Here is a 22,149-nt window from a genome sequence, read left to right on the forward strand (position 1 = left end):
CTATGAGGTTGATTATGGATTGTCTGGTCAGGCGCAGATAGGGGCGGAGGTCAGACTCCCTGTCCAGAAACATCCTCAGGATGGGGGCCGTTGCATTCAGCTGGCAGTATGGTGTGGGGTTATCAGGCTACAAAACAATAAATAAAAAGGCTCTAGTACAGTGTCATGCAAGTGTCTTTTTTTATGTATTTCTTTTGATGTTTCTGTCTTATATTTATACCTTACTTATGTATACTCAAAAATACCCCGATGAAAATGAACCATGCTTTTACTATAGTAAAAGTGTAGTAACCATGTTTCTTTGGTTGGACTAATAAAGTTAACATTTGTACAGCCACAGTATTACTACAAATAAGTCAGTGTGGTTAAACTATGGTTAGTATAGTAAAAGGTGTTTATTTTCATATGGGTTTATAAAGTATAAAATTAAGTATAAAATACGTTAAACAATAGTTATACTATAAACTTTAAATATTTTAACTTTAAAATAGCTTACGTTACACACATTGCACATTATGAACGTCAGAACCAGCCGCCTCACAAACGACCTGCGTTTGGTTCTACGACGACGCCCTGCTTCTCTTCTCAATTTGGTAAAACACATTGTAAAATGTATTGTGGAAAAAACGATGAGAAAAAAAGATGGGAATAGTAAATAAAATTATATTGGAGATATGAATGGAATGTAAAATGTTTTGTTAACAGTCGCGGTGTGCGTAACTAGGCAACCACGTTCTCGTTCACGTTGCATGACCTCATCGAAGTATGTCCCAGAACGTGCATACTCTTTTGCTACACACTCAAAAGTATGTACTTTTTCCTCACAAAAAAAGTACATACTTTTAGGTCGTAGTATAAGTAGGCGAATTGGGACTCAGCCATATTCTTCTTCTTCTTCTTCTTCTTCTTTGTTACGTTTTATGGCGGGTGGCACTAGCATTATGGTGCATTACCGCCACCTACTATGTTGGAGCTTCTATGCATATAACTATGTTACTATTTTCCTACTCTTAATAAAAAAGAGAGAGAAAAAAATATACAATTATTTAATAAAAAAAATAATACATATTCCCTGCTCCCTAAACTCTATTGATCAATCCAGTTTCTTTCAAATAATGGAATAATTTCCATACCTCAATGTCAAATACATTTTTTAGACTTAATTCTTCCTGTCCAAGCTTTCTGCTTTCCCTCCTTATTAATTCCTTATTAATGTTTCTTGCTCTCGAGAGTATTTTTGACAGTGAAGAATCACATGTTCTACTGATTCCTCTATTTGACAGTGTTCACATAATCCTGAAGGGTGCTTATTTATTAAGTGCAATGTTTTATTAAAACATATAAAAACGAATGAAAACTGACTAACTGCAATGCATTTCAATGGACGTGGAAGCAGAGAATGTTCGAGTGTATGGGTTAGTTATGCGCACTGTGATTGGCTCATCGCTTTTGGGGGCGTGGCTCAGCCATAGGTTAATTAGCATACAGGCGCAGGGAAAAATAAATGTAGAAATGTGGAAATACATAAATAAATAAATGTAGAAATGTAGAAAATAAATAAATAAATGTAGAAATAAATACATATATAAATAAATGTATAAATACATAAATAAATTCATATAGAAATGCATAAATAAATAAAAAATACATATAAAAATACAGAAATAGCCATTTATATTACCAAAATGTATTTATTTTCACTATTATTTCTGAATTTATTTATTTATTTCTACTTTTATTTATTTATTTTTCCTTCTGTCATTTTTAGTCCTTCATATGTCACCATTGTCGATATTCATATGTTGATTCTTGATGTCTGTGTGGGATAAGATTAGTGTATTATTGTACTTTATGATGCTGAAAACTATATCACCTGATCATCTTTGTTCCTGGCTTTCTTTGCAAAAAGTTACGTGTTTAAGTAAACACTGTTCAAACTCACATAAAAAGCCAAGAGTCAAACTGGCCAACTAAATGAAATACTGATCACCATAATGGTGACCAAACATTTCAATAAATCATCAACATCTAAACCTCTGTTAATTCTCAATAAGAGCTTCTGCAAAAAGGATGACAGAAATAAAGTCAATCTGGTTACTAATAAGTGAGGGTAATGCTGTTTGTGGAGTTGTTTAATCCTCCTCTGCTGAGATGGTGGATGTTTTTGGGAAATTTAGTTATTAAAAGTTTAACATTTAAAGCTACTTAAATGAACGAAATGACTCGAATAAAGATTTGTTCATTTTGAGTCAATTAAAATGATCCGAACTTCCCATCACTAATCTTCAGAGATTGAGGCCTAGTCCACACGTACACAGGTATATTTATACACCGTTTTTCCTCCTTCGTTTAAAAAAAAATTGTGTCCACATGAAAACGCAAAAACGCGCTATGAAGCGCTGTCAAGAGCATGCCAAACCAACAGGTGGCGATATAACACTAACCCTAAAGCCCTTTTGGCCAATCAGAAGCCTGGAAAAAAGGTTATTACCGGTTCCAGTTCCGATGTCACAAGCCTGTATATATATATATGTATATTTATATATATAATATAGGGATAGTATCACTTTTGTATGTCCATCTAGTGTTGGTGTCATCAGAAGTCTTCACAAGTGAGGCTAAATCCAAACTGCAACTGGCATAATATCTAATAACCTTGGGATGGGCTGGGCATACCGAGATAAAAACAGGAAATCAAGAGAAGAAAGATTAGCATAGCTGGAGAACTACATAATTAATCATTGAAAGATCACAGTCTTGATTCACACACCCACGCGATCTTATTCTTAAATGACAATGATTCAGTTAAGTCTATTACACCGGTTGCACATCACAAATGTCAGTGGAGCATGAACTGCACGTATGTTGCACCATAGGTGGTAGTCCCTATTTTTGCTTACTTAGGTTTATGTGGTCTACAATTACAATCAGATTTTTTTTATCTAAACTATATAGGACTATATAGGACTTCTTCTGCTATTTCCACCCCCTTCTTTGGAAGGGTTCCAGATTCAGTCAAGGTCATTTGGTGCTCTTGCATGGATCATAATGAGAGCTTGTTTATCCTCATCTGCTCTCTTGCTGTTCTCAAACCCCTGCATGATAAGCCTGCATCCAGAAGTGTCACTCAGGTCAACATTACAATAGTGTCTACTAGCACCTATTATTCATAATGAGCTAATTTTTCAATTATTCATTTCTTTTAGTTTGTTATGGAAACATACTAAATTAACTTTAAGTTGTTTTCTCCACTCTTCTACAAGTTGATTGACCATCCTTGTCCAGTTTCTCTCCCAATTTTTCTAGTCTTTCTAGTCTTCTTTCTGCATATTAGAATACTTTAATATAACAGATACTGCAATATTTTCCATAATCCTAATCTATTTTATGTGGCTCTCATTAAATATTATTGGCCTACATACTCAATATGCTATCATCATTCGTGATTTAATATCACTCTTCGTTTCTGCTGCCAAGTACGTGCACACATTTTTTTTTCCTCTAAAAAGAAATACTATCTATTTTAATTTTAAATTGTATCATGATATTTAGGATGATGTTTAAAAATAACTCATGTTTTATATAATTTTTCATTTCTCACTCTTACTACAAGTAGAAGGAATTAGCCTCCTATCCATGTATTATTTTATCTTATATTACCATTATCTCCTGGTTATTTTTCCTTCTAGCCAATGCTAGAATATTCTTCAATATTCTTCACATTATTTAATAGTTTTCAAAATATTAGTTTCATTATCACCAAATAAGTCTCCATAACTGAATTAAGACTTTTAGGATTTGCTTCTATGCCATTTTCTAAATTACATTCTTACACAATTCATATTTTAATTTGTCCGTGAATGTTCTTCTTAAACTTTGCTAAGACTGACTATACTGTTGCAGTGTTTACTGATGTCTTTCCATTTTCTATCTTTTATGCTTGTAGATTTTCCACATTAGCTTTATAGCACAACTTCCTGCTTTCTTTTGCTCCCAAAAAAGCTTTAGTTCACTTAAATCGCTTGTACAGTTAGGCTACAGTAAAATCAACAAAATGTCAAATTGCTGCTACATTCATAATAATTTAAACAATCAATAAGTATCATTTACCCACAGCAATTGATTTATATTAACAGGATTTTTCTCTATTTCAGCATTATTCTTCCCTCTTTTTGGACTATTTACTTTAATTGTTTTTGATAAGTAAATTCCAAAGTATCACTCTACCCACATCAAAAACTTTTTAATATTTTACTGTTTTTTGTTAATCTTGTGCCAGCTCTTTCTCTTGGCACAGGCACTCGAGGTGCTTTGCTGGTGGTCCTGTTCACTATTTCATTGAAGACCAGCTGGTCGTGCTGAGTGAACCTCTGCTAGCAGGCTCTCCCCCTTCCAGAAGTTCACTGGCACACAGGATCACCTCTGCCTTTCAATCATGTCATTGGGATTTATTTTTTTATATATATATATTATGCATTTAATCACATTCCCCCTTTTTGGGAGATTTTTTATTGTGATACATTCTTACGCTATATTGTAAATAGCTTTTAGCAATTGTTTCCATTAACCAGTTCTCACTGGTTGGAATATTTTGCCGTCTTCAAAGCAAGATTTTAGACTCTCTACGTTTTCTCCCACGTCTCCTGGGACAAAACCAGCAGCCACTTGCTTTCTACGTCATTTGTATTTATTTCAATACATTATGACCATATTTACGACGCTAGAAATACCCAGCTGTTTCCAAGTCTGATTTCTTTGTACACCTTTGTTCCGTAATTTTGCCTTAAATGGTTGAAATGTCTTTCAAACATTCATCGCATTTAGTCCACAGCAACCCTGGTACATAAACAGTCCTATGCATCCATGTGCTGGCCGATAGTCACTGGGTCATTCATTATTACTTTGAGGATAACTCATCCTACATTCCTGGCAGACAACAACACACTCGGTTCTCTCATTGTTTGTTGACAATCTTCTTTTTCAATTTATCATTAAATTAACCTCAATCCTGATAATACCTCTCTAGTTATCTCTAACTTAAGAAGCTTTTCTTTATCTTAATCATACTTTTATTGTTAAATTTCATTTGTCACCTTGTTTTTTATAGCAAAGGATCTCATTTCTTTTAAATCAGAGGAAATGTTCTAATAACTCCAAGTTTCTTAGTCAACTATCCTCACTTTTATTATCATTTTTACATCTGTAAATGGCTAATCTCCATGTAAGCTTATTCAGACATTTCTTACAGTCACTCTGAATGCAGTACTTGTTGATTTTTATATTCAAACCTTGTCTTTGTTCTAAATATCCTAAAACGATGTGGTCAGTCTAAAGCAGTCACTATCTCTTCCACCGTAGTAATAATTATACATTTACTTTTGTTATGTACATTATTATTTTATCATTATTATAATTTTTTCTAAATTCATTCCGACAATCCATCCTCTTTCTCTCTCTATGTTTCTTCCGGCTTCTCCCGTTATAGGGGTCACCAGTGGATCATCCACATATCTGTTTGGCATTGGGGTTAACAACAAATTCCTTTCCTTGTGCGACCCAGCATTGAGAGTGCACTCATGCAACAGCAGGCGCTAGGACTTACTAAAAATCCATCAACTATAATACTATATATATGTAACCCACTTAATTATTTTTATATCTTATTTCTTGTTCACTATATTTAACATCCATATTTGACTTTTAAATTACTCCATTATAATTGTTGTAGTATTAAATGTAATAGTATTATATCTTTAACATATACAATAGTAATATTATAATGTCTGTCCCCATTTAGGAACATCTTGTTATCAGTCAAAACTTCAAAGATTAGATTCTCACTAAGGTGTTAAATTTGGTCCAATATCTGTTATATATTATACATTCTGTTTCCATTTCTCTACTTTTCTGTAAGTCAAGCTAGCTTATCAGCTGTATTAATATCATATCACTGTGTTTTCTTTAAAATTGTCTGGTTGGACTAAAAGGTTCAGAAAAAGGCTTAGTCTATACAAGAGGTTAAGTCCCCCCAACATTTTCTAAAGCTTTAGAGCTAAATCAGTTTGTTTACCTGGCGGTCTATTTTCCCGAATCTCAAAACAGTTTAAATCAAACCCTGTTTCTCCATGTATTGCTGGGTTTGTCTGGTGAAACTCCTGTTGAGTGACCTTGAGATACTCCTGTGAGCTCTGTGTGCTAGGCTGTACCAGGAGAAACATTACTCCCCCTAACATGCTGCTTTCTCTAACTTCAAACTCAAATCTTCAGTCTTCAGTGCACATAGTTTTACAAACAATTGTACTTTTTTAAGAAACCTCTTTCCTTTTTTATGACTTTTTATCTGGCTATTAATAGTTACAACATAAGATATCAATCGTCCTTTTATTATAATGTTTTGCTTTTATTTGATTTTTCTTCCTCACTGCAATGTTTCCACATTTGAGGCTCTCTAACTGTAGTTGTTGGTCAGATGAAGCATATCTTTTGACCTCGGTCAAAAATTCCAACTTGGAATATCTTTTGCACAGAACTACTAAACTTTTTCTCAGAAGCAAGGTATGTTTTTATTTTTATTTAATTTAATTAATTGATATCATATTGTATCAATATCAATATTCAAATGCCCTAATGTTTTTATCTCATTAGTCTAGTTATAATTGCACTAGATACTTCGGGTAAAGTTACACTGTAAAAAATGTAGCTGCAATTCTTAACTTAAAATTTGTTGAGATAACTTAAATATTCAACTAAACTAAAGTTAACTAAACTTACTATTTTAAGTCAAGCACAAACAAGTACTTGTTTAAGTTGAAACAACACATTACTTCTTATTCTAATGTTGAATTTTAAGTTGTGATAAATAATCACAGCAATCATTTTTTTACAGTGTACTGACAATACAGCAGCAGTGAAGCAACACTTTAGTGACTTAAATCTCTTCTTAAAACATTTTATTTTAGGATTTACTTGATTTTCCATTTTATTTGTTTATATTTGTATTTAAAATGTGTAGTTCCCTTTCGAGGGAACTCGAACTGCGTCGGTGACGACACTAGAGGAACGCCCTTCAGCGTAGCGCGTCTGAATTTATGAATGAAACCGAATCCAATCCTATTGGCGTTGCGTGATGACGTAGCGTGTGACGGCATAAGCGGATGTATACAAAAGCACGCCGGCACACAGAAATGTCAGCTTTTTGCTATTCAGCAAGCGCTCTGTGTGTGTGAAACAAGTCTGTCCTATTTGGTGTTGTATGTCCTGTTAAGTCTGCATTACAATATAGAATCTAGGGGCTCGGATCTCGCGTTTGCTGAGGCTGCGCGTAGATTACAAGTCTACTCTGCAATCAGATTCTGTGGCTGGGATCTCGCGTTGGCCGAGGCGGCGCGTAGATCTAAGCTTTGCATTGCAATACAGAATCTAGTAGCTCGGATCTCGCGTTTGCTGAGGCTGTGTGTTGATTACGAGTGTACTTTGCAGTTTGCAATAATTCTGTGTGGGTGCGAGCCATGCAGTCAGTCCCTGAGGGGTGCTGGCTGTGTTCATTGAGAAATATCTCGCCGCACGCTGTGCGTTTCGGGTGTTTCAGCCGCGCCTGCTGACTTTCTTCTCGAGAGATGAAAGCCAATATATTGTGAAAGACTCGAATCTCGCGTTTGTTGAGGCAGCTCGCGTTAAGGGTCTGCAATAAAAGGGACATACGCTATCTGGAAAATAATACTGTGGGTGCGAGGCATTCGCAGTCAGCTCCTGAGGGTGCTGGCTGCTCATTGTGAAATAACTCGCCGCACACAGTCGTGCGTTTCGGGTGTTTCAGCCTCGCGCCTATATTGACTTTCTTCTCGAGGGATGAAAGCCAATTTGTAACTGCTCGTATCTCGCGTTGCCGAGGCAGCGGGTCGGAGATCGTATAAATAAATAAATATATGAACTATCCAGTGGTTATGGCTGCATTTAATTCTGAGGAATTAAAATAATTAAAATATTCTGACTTTAAAACTTGGTTAGATATTTTAATTCAGCATACCATCTGAAGGAGAGTGTCGCTTCTAGAGGTCCCCCTCAAAAAAAAAAAAAAAAATAGCAAAAGCTAAGCTTGGGACCCTAGGCGGCGCTCTCACCCACAGCCTCCCGAGAAAACTGATCTGAGGACCGTCTTTCGGTCTAGGAAGGCGAAGGGAAAGAGGTCCTAGCTTTTACGAGACCTCAAAGGGCCGCCCCCCCCGAGAGAGAGCGACCGAGGTCCCCTCTCTCATTGGGCCCTCAGGAAGCTAGCGTCAGTATCCCTGCCGTCTCTGTCGCTTCGGGGCACGCTAGCTTCCAGCGAGCACACGCTGTCCTGTCTGCCCCAAGGGCTTGCAGTCAGACAGCGTTTGGGTTCGCACACCGTGAGTCGTTGTCGGTCTTTCCCTGACGGTCCTCCGCTTCAGGGTGCCGTCAAGGACTCGCACATAACACTGGACACCAGCCCTGAGGGTGTTCCCTTGGGAAATTTCGCAGAGGCATGGCAAGCCTCGCGAATATTTCTCCATGGGTCCTGCGCACTGTAGAAGTTGGGTACAGACAGTAGTTCCCCACCAAGGTAAGTATCAACGAAAAAGGGTGGTCTGGACTACCGTGCACCCAGAGCAGGGTCTGGTGTTAGAACAAGAAGTTTACTCGCTGCTGGAAAAAGGGGTCATAGAGCATGTTCCCCCACCAGTCAGGGAGTCCGGGTTCTACAGCCGGTACTTCATAGTTCCCAAGAAGGTTGGAGGGTTGCGTCCAATTTTAGACCTGAGGCACTTGAATCGGTCTCTGAGGAGGTTCAGGTTCATGATGCTCACTATTCCCATCATCGTGAGTCAAATCCAATCCGAGGATTGGTTTGTCCCGATAGATCTAAAGGACGCCTACTTCCACATCTCCATCCTTCCATCTCACAGGAAGTTCCTGAGGTTTGCTTTCGGGGGCGAAGCTTTCCAATATCGGGTTCTTCCGTTCGGCCTAGCACTCTCCCCTCGCACATTTACCAAGTGTATGGATGCAGCTCTAGCACCCCTGAGGCTCGAGGGGCATCAGGGTGCTCAATTACATCGACGACTGGTTAATATTGGCCCAGTCGCGAGAGCTGGCGATTCGGAATCGAGATGTTGTCCTCGCCCGCATCCAGAGCCTGGGGTTAAGACACAACATGAAGAAGAGCGTGTTGACACCAGCCCAGAGAACCACGTTCCTGGGAGTGGTGTGGGACTCGGTCACGATGCGGGCTCAGTTGTCTCCTGCTCGGATCGAGTCTATCCTGACCACAGTGTCCAGGTTAAAGCTAGGCCAGGCCGTCACTGTCAAACACTTTCAGAGAGTGTTGGGTCTCATGGCAGCAGCGTCCAGCGTGATACCTTCTGGCCTGCTACACATGAGAGCTTTACAGTGGTGGTTGAGAACCAAGGGGTTTTCCCCGAGGGGAAACCCATTCCGCTTGATAAGGGTTACGCACAGATGCCTTCGTTCCCTGTCAATTTGGAAGAAGCCTTGGTTCTTGTCCCAGGGTCCCAATTTGGCAGCGTTATGTCGCCGAGTATCTATTTCGACAGACGCCTCCCTCACGGGCTGGGGCACGGTCATGGACGGCCGTTTTACGAGAGGCCTCTGGCAGGACCATCATTCCTCTTGGCACATAAATTGCCTAGAAATGTTGGCAGTGTTCCGGGCTCTGAGGAGCTTCCTGCCAGACCTCCATGGTCACCATGTCCTTGTAAGAACCAACAACATGTCGGTGTCTTATTTGAACCGCCAGGGGGGTCTGAGGTCGCGCCCTCTGTGCAGACTGGCGCATCAGATCCTCCTGTGGTCCCAGCGGAGACTATCGTCTCTCAGGGCGATGTATGTCCCGGGGGACCAGAATCAGGGAGCAGACGTACTGCCGAGGCAGGGGCTGAGACCCGGGGAGTGGCGACTCCACCCAGAGGTGGTGGAGGCCATGTGCGTGAGATTCGGCCCAGTGGAAGTGGATCTGTTCGCGTCTCAAGAGACGTCCCACTGTCCACTGTGGTTTTCCCTCACGCACCCAGCCCCGCTGGGGTTGGATGCCATGGTACAGACGTGGCCGAGGCTACGTCTGTATGCTTTTCCCCCAATAACTCTGCTCCCAGCAGTTCTGGAAAGGGTCCGTCGAGACAGAGTCAGTCTACTTTTAGTAGCCCCGTTTTGGCCGGCCCGAGTATGGTTCTCGGACATCATTTCATACCTGGCAGGCCCGCCATGGCAGATCCCTCTGAGGAGGGACTTGCTGTCCCAGGCGGAGGGCTCAGTTCCCCACCCTCGACCCGAGCTGTACCTAGAAGCCGGCCTGTCAGCTGGAGTGGTCGAAACCATATTAACTTCCAGAGCTCCCTCCACGAGGAAGTTATACGGCCTTAAGTGGAATATATTTTCCGTTTGGTGCAGAGAGCGTGATTTGGACCCAGTTAACTGCCCAGTGGCTTCAGCACTGGAGTTTCTCCAAGACCGCTTTTCTGACAGGCTTACCCCGTCCACACTCAAGGTTTATGTGGCTGCCATTGCGGCTTTCCACGCTCCTCTGAGTGATGGCCCGCTGGGGAGGCATCACCTGGTCGTACGCTTCCTACGTGGAGCCTGGAGGATGAGACCTGCGACTCGCACCAGAGTTTCCTCTTGGGACCTGGCAGTGGTTCTCGAAGGGCTGGCCGAGGCTCCCTTCGAACCACTAGAGTCGGCTGAGGCCAAGAACCTTTCGTTTAAGGTGGTCTTTTTGTTGGCCATTACTTCTCTGAGGAGGGTAGGAGATCTCCAGGCGCTCTCTATTTCCAAATGGGTGCTTGGAGTTTGCTCCAGGCAACATTAAGGCCATCTTACATCCCAGGCCCGGCTATTTGCCCAAGGTGCCATCTAATGTGGCACGGCCCATGGTTCTGCAGGCATTTTATCCTCCACCTCATGTGACGGCGGATGAGGAGAGACTTCATCTGCTCTGCCCTGTCAGAGCACTGCAGTGTTATATTCAGAGGTCCTCCTCATGGCGGAAGTCAGACCAGTTGCTGGTGTGTTTTGGGTCGCCCAAGAAGGGGCTTCCCCGCCTCTAAACAGACCATCAGCAACTGGATCATTCAGACTATTTCCCTGGCCTATCAGGTGCGCAAATTGCCTTCACCTATGGCCGTGAGAGCTGACTCCACCAGAGGCATGGCATCCTCTAGAGCCCTCCTTTCAGGGGTTCTATCCATGACATATGTGAGGTGGCTGGCTGGGCCACTCCGCACACATTCATGAGGTTTTACAGTCTGGACCTTTCCTCTACACCCGGTGCACGAGTGCTTTCGTCCTAAGTTGTGCCTGAAGACAGCTTCACACTAGGATGAGCGGGGTTCGTTGTGGTATAGTGGGTATCTCGTTCCCCTAGTGTCGTCACCGACGCAGTTCGAGTTCCCTCGAAAGGGAACGTCTCGGGTTACGTATGTAACCCTTGTTCCCTGAGAAAGGGAACGAGACACTGCGTCGGTTCGCCACACCTCACCCCGCCTGGAGCACTTGCTTCATAGCAAAAGCTGACATTTCTGTGTGCCGGCGTGCTTTTGTATACATCCGCTTATGCCGTCACACGCTACGTCATCACGCAACGCCAATAGGATTGGATTCGGTTTCATTCATAAATTCAGACGCGCTACGCTGAAGGGCGTTCCCCTAGTGTCGTCACCGACGCAGTGTCTCGTTCCCTTTCTCAGGGAACAAGGGTTACATACGTAACCCGAGACGTTTTCACTCTTGTGTTTGCCTGTAAAGCGCTTTGAGAAAGCACTTTTAAAGGTGCTATATAAACTAAATGTATTATTATTAATACTTGGGTAAAGCTGGTTTTATATTCACACATTCGGCACAAACTACAACACATTTTTTTCTTCTTCTTTTTCTCTACAGAACTCGACGTCTTTCACATGGCTGCTTTAATTGCACTAACATTTCAGCTTATTCCTGTTTAGTTTAATCAATATTTTTTCTAATATGTAAATATTTTATCAGTATTGCTAGCAATAACATGTTTTAATGTAACCCATTAAGCTATGTATTTTATGCGTATAAACCACTTCAAATTCCAAAATCTAAAACTCTTAAACTCAAACTCATTAAACATTAATAATCTTTTGTATATATACTTATTAAATCCTCAAACTGGACTTCCTAGGCAATTTTAACACAACTTCTACAGCTTTTAAACAGTTTTGCTTTATTGAGTCCTCAATCAAATTATTAAATTTAAATTTCACTGTCCAGGGTGTTTCCTTAGCTATCTTGAGCGGCTGGAATGATAGACATTTCAACTCCTTTAAAACTTTCTACCATTAGTATAATAGTATTAAAAAAATACATAAATATACATAAAAAGTCAGCTTTCACAACTTCTTCGATTGGTATAGACCTCTCTTATCTAAACGTATTTATTAGATCAATTTTCCATCTGTTATTCTTAGTTTCTCAGATGTTAATAAACATCTATCAGCCTTTTTCCTCCAGTCCAAAACATTGTATATCTTGTCGCCAACTTAAACATTCCATTTAATAATACTCTTTGAATTCACTATTTTCAACAGCTCTCCTCATCTAAGAAGTTTACAATATAAGTTTTTGTATAAATTTCTGTATAAAAATCCATACTTCATAGTTATGATTAACTTTTTACTAATTATAGCTCATCCTTCTTGCTTATCTGTTCGTACGACTGTTTGTACAGTTTTTTATTTTATTTTTGTCTAAACTGTAATATTTATTCTTATTTCTTTAGATTATTTTATTTTCTTCTATGTAAAGCACTTTGAATTACCATTGTGTATGACATGTGCTATATAAATAAGCTTGCTTTGCCTTGCCTTATCTTGTTATTCTAATACATGAATTAACAATTTCTTGCTGCTAGCCCTTAATTACATATTTTTAAATAAATTATATTTTCTTACCTTGGAGTCGCAAAGTTTTCCTGTAGAAAACCTGTTATAGTTCAGTCTCAGTCACATCTCCATGTTTGAACCTTTATCAGCGTATACCAAGCCCTGTTCTAAGTTACTGAAGTATTTATCATTTTCTCTGCTGTAGTCGTTATTTAAAATTTTGTTCAAGACTAAAGTAGCCTATAAAATATGAAATATTCTATTTATGTTTGTTTGTTTGTCCACTTATGTAATTTACATATTTATTTATTACTTCGTATCATACATATTATTTAGTTAATACTATCTTTTCATTTTTTGATCTAGGAATATCTCTCTTAGTAATCGGTCATTATATTTGTCTTTATATCTAAGACAGATACACGTTTGTCTTGTAGCGAAATCTCAGCTCACCTATATGCATTTTCTAATGCTTTAACCTCCTCCTGTCAGCATACACTGTAAAAAAATCCTGTAAATTTACATGAAAATTTAACAGCAAAATGCTGTTTTCATGTAATAACTGTAAGTTACCGTTTTTTGCAATGCATTATGGGAGAACTTGGTCACTTCAAATTGCGTGTTGACCAGTAACAGTATGACACTGTTATTTAACAGTATAATACCATATTTTTCCATGCACATGTGAGTTTAGGAAGACATTTTAGTTTATCTGCATGAGGTCATTTTGCAGCTCTGCCTAGTTTATTTTACATTTATTTTATATGTAAACTACCAATTACTTTTAAATATTACATTCTAAACATCCAGTGAGTACACACAAAAATAATACACATTTAACAGAATCGATTGATGTATGAAACTCCTATGGAAAATCAAAGTCAACAGAGTATTTATGAGTTTCTTTTACACTGATAAAAAAAAAGCGAGCTGGTATCGCCGGCGATACCGCCGACCTCAGGGGGTTAAGAGCAGAAGTTAAGGAAAACTTGATTTAAAGTTCAACTTTATCTCCTGTCAAGAATATATTGTAAGCTCGCGCTCGATCGGCCCAAAGTCCGGCGTCCGACCAGCGCGGAAGGTCTTTGCGTGTTACTGTCCTTTTCTCGAGGCAAAGTATTGGTTGGTTAAATGCAATACATTTAGTTATGTATTCTCTCGTTAATTCATCTGACTCCATAAATGAAAGGTTTTAATAATATCTGTGCCTCACAAAAAGTGAGAGAATGTTTGACTATTCCGTTTAACTCTTCAATATAAAATATGTTGAAAAATATTGAACTCTTGAAAATATCAAAGTCAGTTAGAATAATCAAATGTAACAATTTATTATGTCAGGTAAATGTATCATGCCAATTTCATAATCATTTGGAAGATAATCGATACAAAACATCAAATGCTCTGGAATAAAGAAAAGATGCAAACCCAACATTAAGAAATAGACATGAGGCTGAGAGATCTCGCTCTCTCAGCCTCACGGGTGAATCTGAGTTACAGAAAAGGCCTCGATCTCCCTGCTGCACTTCCTTAAATAGACAAACCTTTCACCTGGAACCATGTGCTAACAATAGAAATCTGCATTCAGAGGTACACTGTAGCACCTCTTGGGGGTGTGTGACCATTTGCTTGAGAGACCATCTTCCTTTGTGTGTCAGTTATCCATAAACTCTTAAAACCTTATTACCTTTTGTTTTACTTATTCTGAAATGAGACATTTGTACCAGTCGCACTGTGACATTTTAAATGATACCAAACATGAAAATACTCTGTGATAATCATTCACATTAAATTATACATTTTCTTGGGTGAATTCAGGTGATCATCTGAGAGAGAGAGGGGGTGAGAGGAGAGGGAAAGAGATGTAGATTAGATGACTCGGAGGTGAGACTTTCGTCTCGATGGTGCATGAGAGCCAGTTCAAATGGTAATCTCCAGAGAGGTCCTTTTGTCCTCTCAGGGTCTGGTCACTCTTGAAACAGACTGTCTGGCATTTTGTAATTTCTCATTTCTTACAATATAAAAAAATCATTTCAGACCAAAATTCAACACAACTTGGGAAACAATAAGAAACAAGAACAAGACTGCTAATGTAATAAAATTATCAATGTTTTCATCTTCATTTACATTTTTGATAATTTACTTTGCTGGGTCTGAGAGGAAGAGTTGTTTTGCAGCTTAAATACTCTTAAAAGTGTCTATGGTATGTTTAATAATATCCACACTAATCTTAAACTGAGCAGCTGTTTGTTTCACCTGAAGAATAAATTTCAATGTTTCTGATTTGATTTCTTCTGCATTTCTCTTGTGTGCTGATTGATTCATTTCTGAGAGCTCTGTTGAATCTTGAACAATACTGTAAACATCAAAAGCAAGAGACACAACTGAGAGTGCGCCAGTGAACGCTGCTGTCGTACGGAGAGATTTGGCAGTCTGTGCAGTCACACGCACAGCTTTGGCAGTCTGTGTAGTCGCACGCATAGCACTGACACCTTTCACATACGCACGCATTTCTTTTGCAGCCTCTGCACACATTTTCCCAATTTTAGCCATATTAGCTACATGTGCAATATGTAATATGTCTCCAGCACCTCTTGCTGCTCTCTGAAACTCATGCTGCTTTAATGTCTCCTTTGGAAATTCCATTTTCTCTGTGATGTTATCAATTTTACCCAGAAGCTCAATCATTGGGATGATTGTGCTCTGGAAATCATTGATGATCTTCTCAATAGTCTCACGTAGGGTTTTCTGCTTGATGGCGTTAGTAATGTTAGATGCTCCACCCGTGACTCCTCCAGCTACTCCAGCAACAGCACCAGCAGCAGTAAGAGCCAAAGAAGCACCAAATGTGAACGGGGCCAACGCCAGACCCGCTAGTGCTGAGATTCCTCCCGCTGCTCCTATTGATGATCCTACCAAACTGCCCTTCATAGTGTTCTTGTGCATGGACTCCAGGTTATCTGTGATGTCATTCAGATCCTTTATTTGGTTTGTCAGAGTTTGATGATTTCTGTTAAATTCTGATTTGAGTTCTTCAATGCTTCTTTTCAATTCAAGTGCCCTGAAATATCAAACCTTTTATCAGGATTAAAGAGTATTTGATTGCTTTAGTCTTATTGGTCATAAAAAGAGAACAGATTCTGTTAACGTACATTGAATGACTAACCACTATAAAATAACTTGTACAAGTATTCAACCACTGAATATTTGCCTTGATGTGACTTAAAATATTGCTGTACTTGTAATAACATCAATAAACGTATTAAGTCAAGACACGCTTACCTTTGAAAAATGTCTTCTGTTTGATTTCCATCTCCTGCATTTGATGTAAAGCATAATCAAAGATTATGATCGTAAATGATGGGCAATATAAGTTACTTTTTTAACTTGTCTATATTTCTTATTATTATCTTATACAGGGCTCCAGACTGTGCCTAAAGTGATTGCATTTGCAACCAAAAAATATTAATTTGCAAGTTATATATTGTTTTATAGCATTTCTGAGCTACAGCAGCTTAAAGCTAATCCGTGTTCTTCGTGTCAGAAGTAGGACTGTCATGAATAGAACTGGGAATCCATTTACTATCAGGGATTTGTTGTGTCATGTCATGCCGCATCCAGCGTCGCAACATCAATGAGTATAATCGATTCTACTGTCATTGTCATTGTCACACCCTGTTTTATTAATGTTCTTTCATGGTTAAAACAAATTGAGCAATTACATTTCAGTAAGTACTGAATCTTTCAACATACGTTTTGATGTTTATTTTGTGCTAAAACTAGTGAAGAAGAACAGATGATCGACTGACATGTGCCCAGCGCTGCTGCTTTGCTTGAACTGTTACAGCGGCTAGAAGTAGTGCTGTTAACAGGGGGACTGAGGGGACTCAGTCAGTGGCCACATTTACATGCACAACTTTTGTTACAGTCGGACTGAATTCATTTCTGACTGATGAATCTGAATAAAGTGTATTCGGTTTTATATGTCACAAGCTTCAATATCGCAATACATTTTTTGAGATGCGCTCACTGCACAAATATACAGTTTCCCGCTATTCTCCTACACTGGTTCTTTATTTGTTTTAAACAGCAGACTTAATATTTATCCATTTCTGGTCATAATTTGGAGATAATGAGCATATGAACCATTGTGCAGTGATGCTTATATTTATCACACAGTAAAAATGCCCAAAACCAGTCGTCTGTGGATGAGTGTCTGAAACAAGCACTGGTGGGTCGTTGTCCGAAAACACTCATTTATATGACACTTTATTCAACAGGAAGAACGGCTCGTTCAGCGCATCATACGTCATTGCGCTATTTCTACTTCATTGCACATGCGCAGTCCTTTCAGTTTCGGTTTTCAATCAGATCGAGTTTTTACATATTCTCTTGATCGGATTAGTAAAGGAATAAACCACCCCTTTCAATCCGATCGAAGTTTCATTCGAATCGAGCTCAATCGGATCAATTAAGGTGTTTACATGAAGGCTTTTGAGAACGATTTAGCCATCAATCTAACAGATTATTTGGTTGCATGTAAACATAGCCAGTGATGCTGAAATAATTTTACATTTACAAAATTATAATACATTTACATATGTGGTTTAAACAGCCAGATGCATTTACACTTGTCCACTTCTGAATGAAACGCGTTTCAGACTTACTCCTGAAATGGTTTGAGTGATCCGATTTAAATCTGTCATAAAAATGTTTGGCTTTTCACGATCAGATAGCCATCCGAAACGCATGAAGTCACCAAGTGTAAGGCCCAAAGTGACTGTGGCAAATCCAATAAAAAATTATATAATATAAAAATGTGTGTATATATATATATATATCTCTCTTTCAGTCAGGTTCTCACCTTCCGTACTGCTTACAATCCTCATTAAAAAGTCTATGGGCAAAAACATTGTTTGTTTTCCAGTCTGGCTCACATCTACTCCTGTGCTTTCAGCCCTCTTCAACTCCATTACAGCATCTTGAATGTTTGTCTTGAGAAGGTCTGCAATGATCATCTTCACTCGAAACTGTTTGGTAAGCAAAGTCTTATCTTCACTCCGTGGCTTTACACAAGTCAGAATCCGTGCCAGTTGTGACTTGTATGAATCTATAGCCTTTTCAGCCATAACAAGGTCAGGTAGTGCTTTAGCAATATAACCACCATCTTTCTTCATAACTGTGGCCAGTGCACGATTACAAAGAGGAATAAACTCATAGCAAACACCGTCCTCCAAAGCTTTAGTGTACATCTCAATGCTCTCTGCAAGGCATCCCTTCTCACTGAGATTGTCTCCAGACCTGATGTAATAGTAGACCATAGTTGATGGAGACTGTTTACTTAAAAGTTTCTGCTTTGCATTTGATAAGTCCTTTTCCAGCTGTTCCTTCAGTGTCTCAATGGATGTTTCCTCATTGAAGTACATCAAGAACCACAAACCCCAACACTCATGAAGACAGGACACAAATACATCTCGCTGGTCTGAAAAAACATCATCTTCATAAACGTTGTCCAAAACATCAAGGTAAACAGAAAAAAAGCTTTTCCTTTTTTGTGATTTCTGGAATGTATTTTTCAAGGAACCTTGAGACTCTTTTTTTCACCATAATGTTCCTGGCTTCTTTTGCCTCTTCCAGATTTTGTGATGAGAATGATTTCGTGGTTAAGAGGTCTGTTAGGGCAGAAACCATTGCCTCATGATTTTGAAAGCTTTGGTTTTCAAGGTAATGATTAAGTGCATCCGCAAACAAATTCTCAGTGGAATCACATGGCATCAGTTTAGACCTAAGATGGCTCAGTCTTTTGAATAAGCTGGTGACAGATGTGTTCAGGGTCAGCACTTGTTTAACAGAGTCAGAGAGGTGACTGGTGCACACGATGAGTTGAGCAGATCCTGGACTTCCTTGGCGAGCCGTTCGTCCGAAGGCTTGCTGTTCAACACGGACATTCAGAGGTAAGAAGGTCTGCACCACAAACAGTCCTCCTGCCTCATTTACACTTTTACTGACCTTCAGGTCTGTTCCTCGACCTGCTAGATTAGTTGCAATGATGACGTTCCCAGCATGGACTGTTGAATATATGATTTTAGAGTTATCCATGTTGTTGTTCACATAGAGTTTAAGTCTGTCTTTTGTGATGGTCTTTGCGAGGGCCCTATGCAACATTTCTGCACGATTGATTGTTTCACAGATGACGAGAGCTGCTCGTGGACCTCGATAGACTGTGGAGGACACTTGATTCTTAACAACGTTACAGACGGTCCTAATCCACTCGTCCTCTTCAGGGATCACCATGCCTTCAAGCTCATAGAGTTTCCTTTGCCTAAATGAGGGAATCTTGCAGGTCTTAATGCCGTTGTAGAGCTCCTTCAGCATATCAAGCTCTGTTTGGTCACCCAAAGTTCCTGTGATCCCATAGATCTGGTTTGAGTATTTCTTGAATAAACAAACATTGGACATGAAGTTTGTGATTAGACTCATGTTGGACAGTTTAGTTTGGTGTTTCATCTCCAGGAACTGCTGAAGTCCTTCCCCCCATATCATGTTGTTCTGCACAACACCAGTGTATTTGTAATCAACAGGAACAACTCCATCTCCATGAAGGATGTATTCGTGGCGCAGACTCATTTTGGTGGCTAGCAGAGCATTTTCAATCCAAGTTTGCATCTTACCATTAATGAGATCTTGAAGGCCTGGAATACGAGATTCATTTTGTTCCTTTTTTTGTCTCAGATCCATTTTTAATCATTTCACCCAATGACTTAACTAGTGAGTCTTCCTCAAAGTGCACAACATGACATTTTCCATTTCCCTGGAGAACAATTGATATTTCTTGCCTTTTATTTGTACCTGTAGAACTGATTTCATTTTGTTTCCGTAAAGTACCATCAGGCTCTTGCTGGTATAGTTTGAAGAAATACTGAGGGAAATTTCCCACTAACGTGATTAAAAATGCCACCATTTGCAAAACACTTGCATTATCTAGTTGTTTTAAAACATTTGTCATGTGTTCTTGCATTTGCATTGAGGGTTTTGTAGGAATAATTCCTGCATCAACAGCCATCTGCACAATCCTGAGTTGATCAATGTTTTTATTTTCATGCATGATTACAGACAGAACCTCAGAGAAGAGCTGAATGGGCCCTAAAATCTCCCCAGTCTCTAATCGCTTTAGCTGGTTGATGATCAACCAAATTTCAGCCAGTGTTGCATTCAATGGTTCCATGAGAGGCATGTTACTATTCAGGTAGACCACTTCAAGACCTTTGTCCAACATCAGCGAGTCCACCTCATCCACTATAACACACTGAAACTCTCTCTTAGGTCTCACATCACTTCTCTGGAAGCGTTGTCTCAGAAAATCACCTGCAAAACTCTGAGTTGTACCATAGACCACCTGACACTCATAGCACTTCTTGAGCTCTTCATATTTAGATTTGTTGGTGTTGACATCAATGGTTATATCTAGTTCCTTATAAAATGCAGACCATTCTTCAGCGTCTCTTTCAGCGAGCACAGGGGAACTGGAGATGATATCAGGGTTTTTTCCCATCATGACCTGATGTGCTGCAAACATTGCTACGATGCACGACTTTCCTTCTCCTGTTAAAACCTGAACGAGCCGACTTGATTTAGAAAGAACAAGAATGCACCAGCTCACTATCTGAGTCACGCGAGGTTTATATTTCATTGTCTTTTCCACGGCTTTGCAGAGCTTGAACAAACTTTGCTTTATGTCTTGTAGATGTGGAGCTGTAGAAGCTGATAGACATTTGGACACAGAGAGTACAATATCATGCACTTTTTCCATAGTTTGTTCATCCATTTCTGATTGTCCACAGATTTCCTCCACAATCTCCTTCAGTGTTTTCTCATTATTGTTTTCGGCTATGACATTAATTTTGGCCTCAACAGGATCCACCATCTTATCATTCTCTTTCAAATCCGACGCACTTATTTTATGAATCTCCACTTTATGAAGGATACTCATCATCCATGTGTGAAAATATTCATTCCTGCCATTACATTTCTTCACCAGGGCTTTAAATAACGTAACAACATCATCTTTTCTCCATTGTCCGTTCTTCAACAGGGAAATCAGTCTTGATAACAGCAGTTTTCCTGATGCCTCCATTTTCTAAACTTTGGAAATTCACTTTTTCATATCTTTCACAATGCAATGTCTGTGTTTAAAACAAACAAACAGACAATCTGAAAATATTTCAGCTTCTGCTCATCTAGCAAACAATATTATAAAAGCAAGAGTTGATTAGCATAGCTACAATAGGCTTTATTTTAAATAAAGAGTAATACGTTTGTTTAATTTAAAAGTGATTGCAAATCAGATCATTCATATTTCCACTAAGAAAGCATTTGATTTTTATACTTACACTATCTGAGGCACTATTCTTCTGTGGAGGAGACAGGGAAGCTCTTAATGTGTTTGTGAAAAGACAAAGTGACTTGTTTTATATCTGGATAAAAAGACTTTAGCAATATGTCTGTATTGTATTTTAGAGGCTAATAAGAGCAAATGAAAGTTCTCAGCTGGAATATACAGTAGTCAACATTTGAAGTGGATTAAAAAAGTTAATCAATGTTATACATGGATATTGATACCCATTCTTGTCTAAGAACAACTTTGATACACTTTTTTTGATCTACTTTAAATGTTGGTATTATACTTCAAGGAACGGCTCTGATGTGATTTCAAATAAATCCTGTGTCATGTGATTTCAAGGTAACCTGTAAAATAAAGCACACCTGATTACGACGTTAAGGGTCACTCCTTCCTCTCACTGCATTTTTATAGACTTCAAACAGCGCTGCACAGTCGGTGTGTGACATCAAAGTATCGTGAGAGCGAGTCAACAGCATATGGAGCGCATAGATATCTTATAAAGGCTAGATGTCTCATGCGCGCTGCTGGCCAATGGAGGTCGACGTCCGCACACGGCGGCCATCATACCACAGTGTGCTCGCTCACTCGTAACATGGTGCATGTACTTTGAAATAACCATAACTTGCTCAATTTTCTACCGATTTTCAAACGGTTCGGTTTGTTATAAACGTCAGAGATGTAGCTATGACACTGCATACATATGAATAATTATAACATAAATGTTCAAGCATTCAGAATTATAGCCACGTTAATAACGTTTGTAAGAAACCAAACCGTTTGTAAATCCGTCCAGATTTCAGCGAGATAAGAGGATTTGTGTGCGTGCTGCTCACTCACCTTAATTCACAGAGCCCTGTCCTAAGATGGCCGCCG

General features: G+C 39.2%; 2 protein-coding genes across 3 annotated transcripts in view; both read right to left on the reverse strand.

Annotated features, from left to right (window-relative positions):
* The window catches only part of LOC309499866 (uncharacterized protein), a 186,291-nt gene that overhangs the window by 11,267 nt on the left and 152,875 nt on the right, over nt 1-22,149 (reverse strand). The window lies entirely within an intron of this gene.
* Nucleotides 14,174-18,531, reverse strand: LOC309480763 (uncharacterized protein). Its single transcript, XM_082145358.1, has 3 exons — nt 17,740-18,531; nt 16,158-16,191; nt 14,174-15,936 (listed from the first exon to the last, which is right to left on the reverse strand). Exons 1-3 carry the CDS (start codon nt 18,299-18,301, stop codon nt 15,054-15,056), a joined length of 1,479 nt encoding a protein of 492 aa, XP_082001484.1. The 5' UTR covers nt 18,302-18,531; the 3' UTR covers nt 14,174-15,053.

The sequence above is a fragment of the Leuciscus leuciscus genome (assembly GCF_965113295.1).
Source record: "Leuciscus leuciscus genome assembly, chromosome: 1".
Classification (NCBI taxonomy): domain Eukaryota; kingdom Metazoa; phylum Chordata; class Actinopteri; order Cypriniformes; family Leuciscidae; genus Leuciscus; species Leuciscus leuciscus.

Excerpts from the sequence above, each read along its gene's own strand:
- LOC309480763 (XM_082145358.1), bottom strand. The coding sequence starts at position 18,301 with ATGTACTTCAATGAGGAAACATCCATTGAGACACTGAAGGAACAGCTG. Across the intron at positions 16,192-17,739 it reads GATTGTAAGCAGTACGGAAG|GAGATGGAAATCAAACAGAA; the intron begins GTGAGAACCTGA and ends CATCAAATGCAG. Across the intron at positions 15,937-16,157 it reads ACAGAAGACATTTTTCAAAG|GGCACTTGAATTGAAAAGAA; the intron begins GTAAGCGTGTCT and ends TTGATATTTCAG.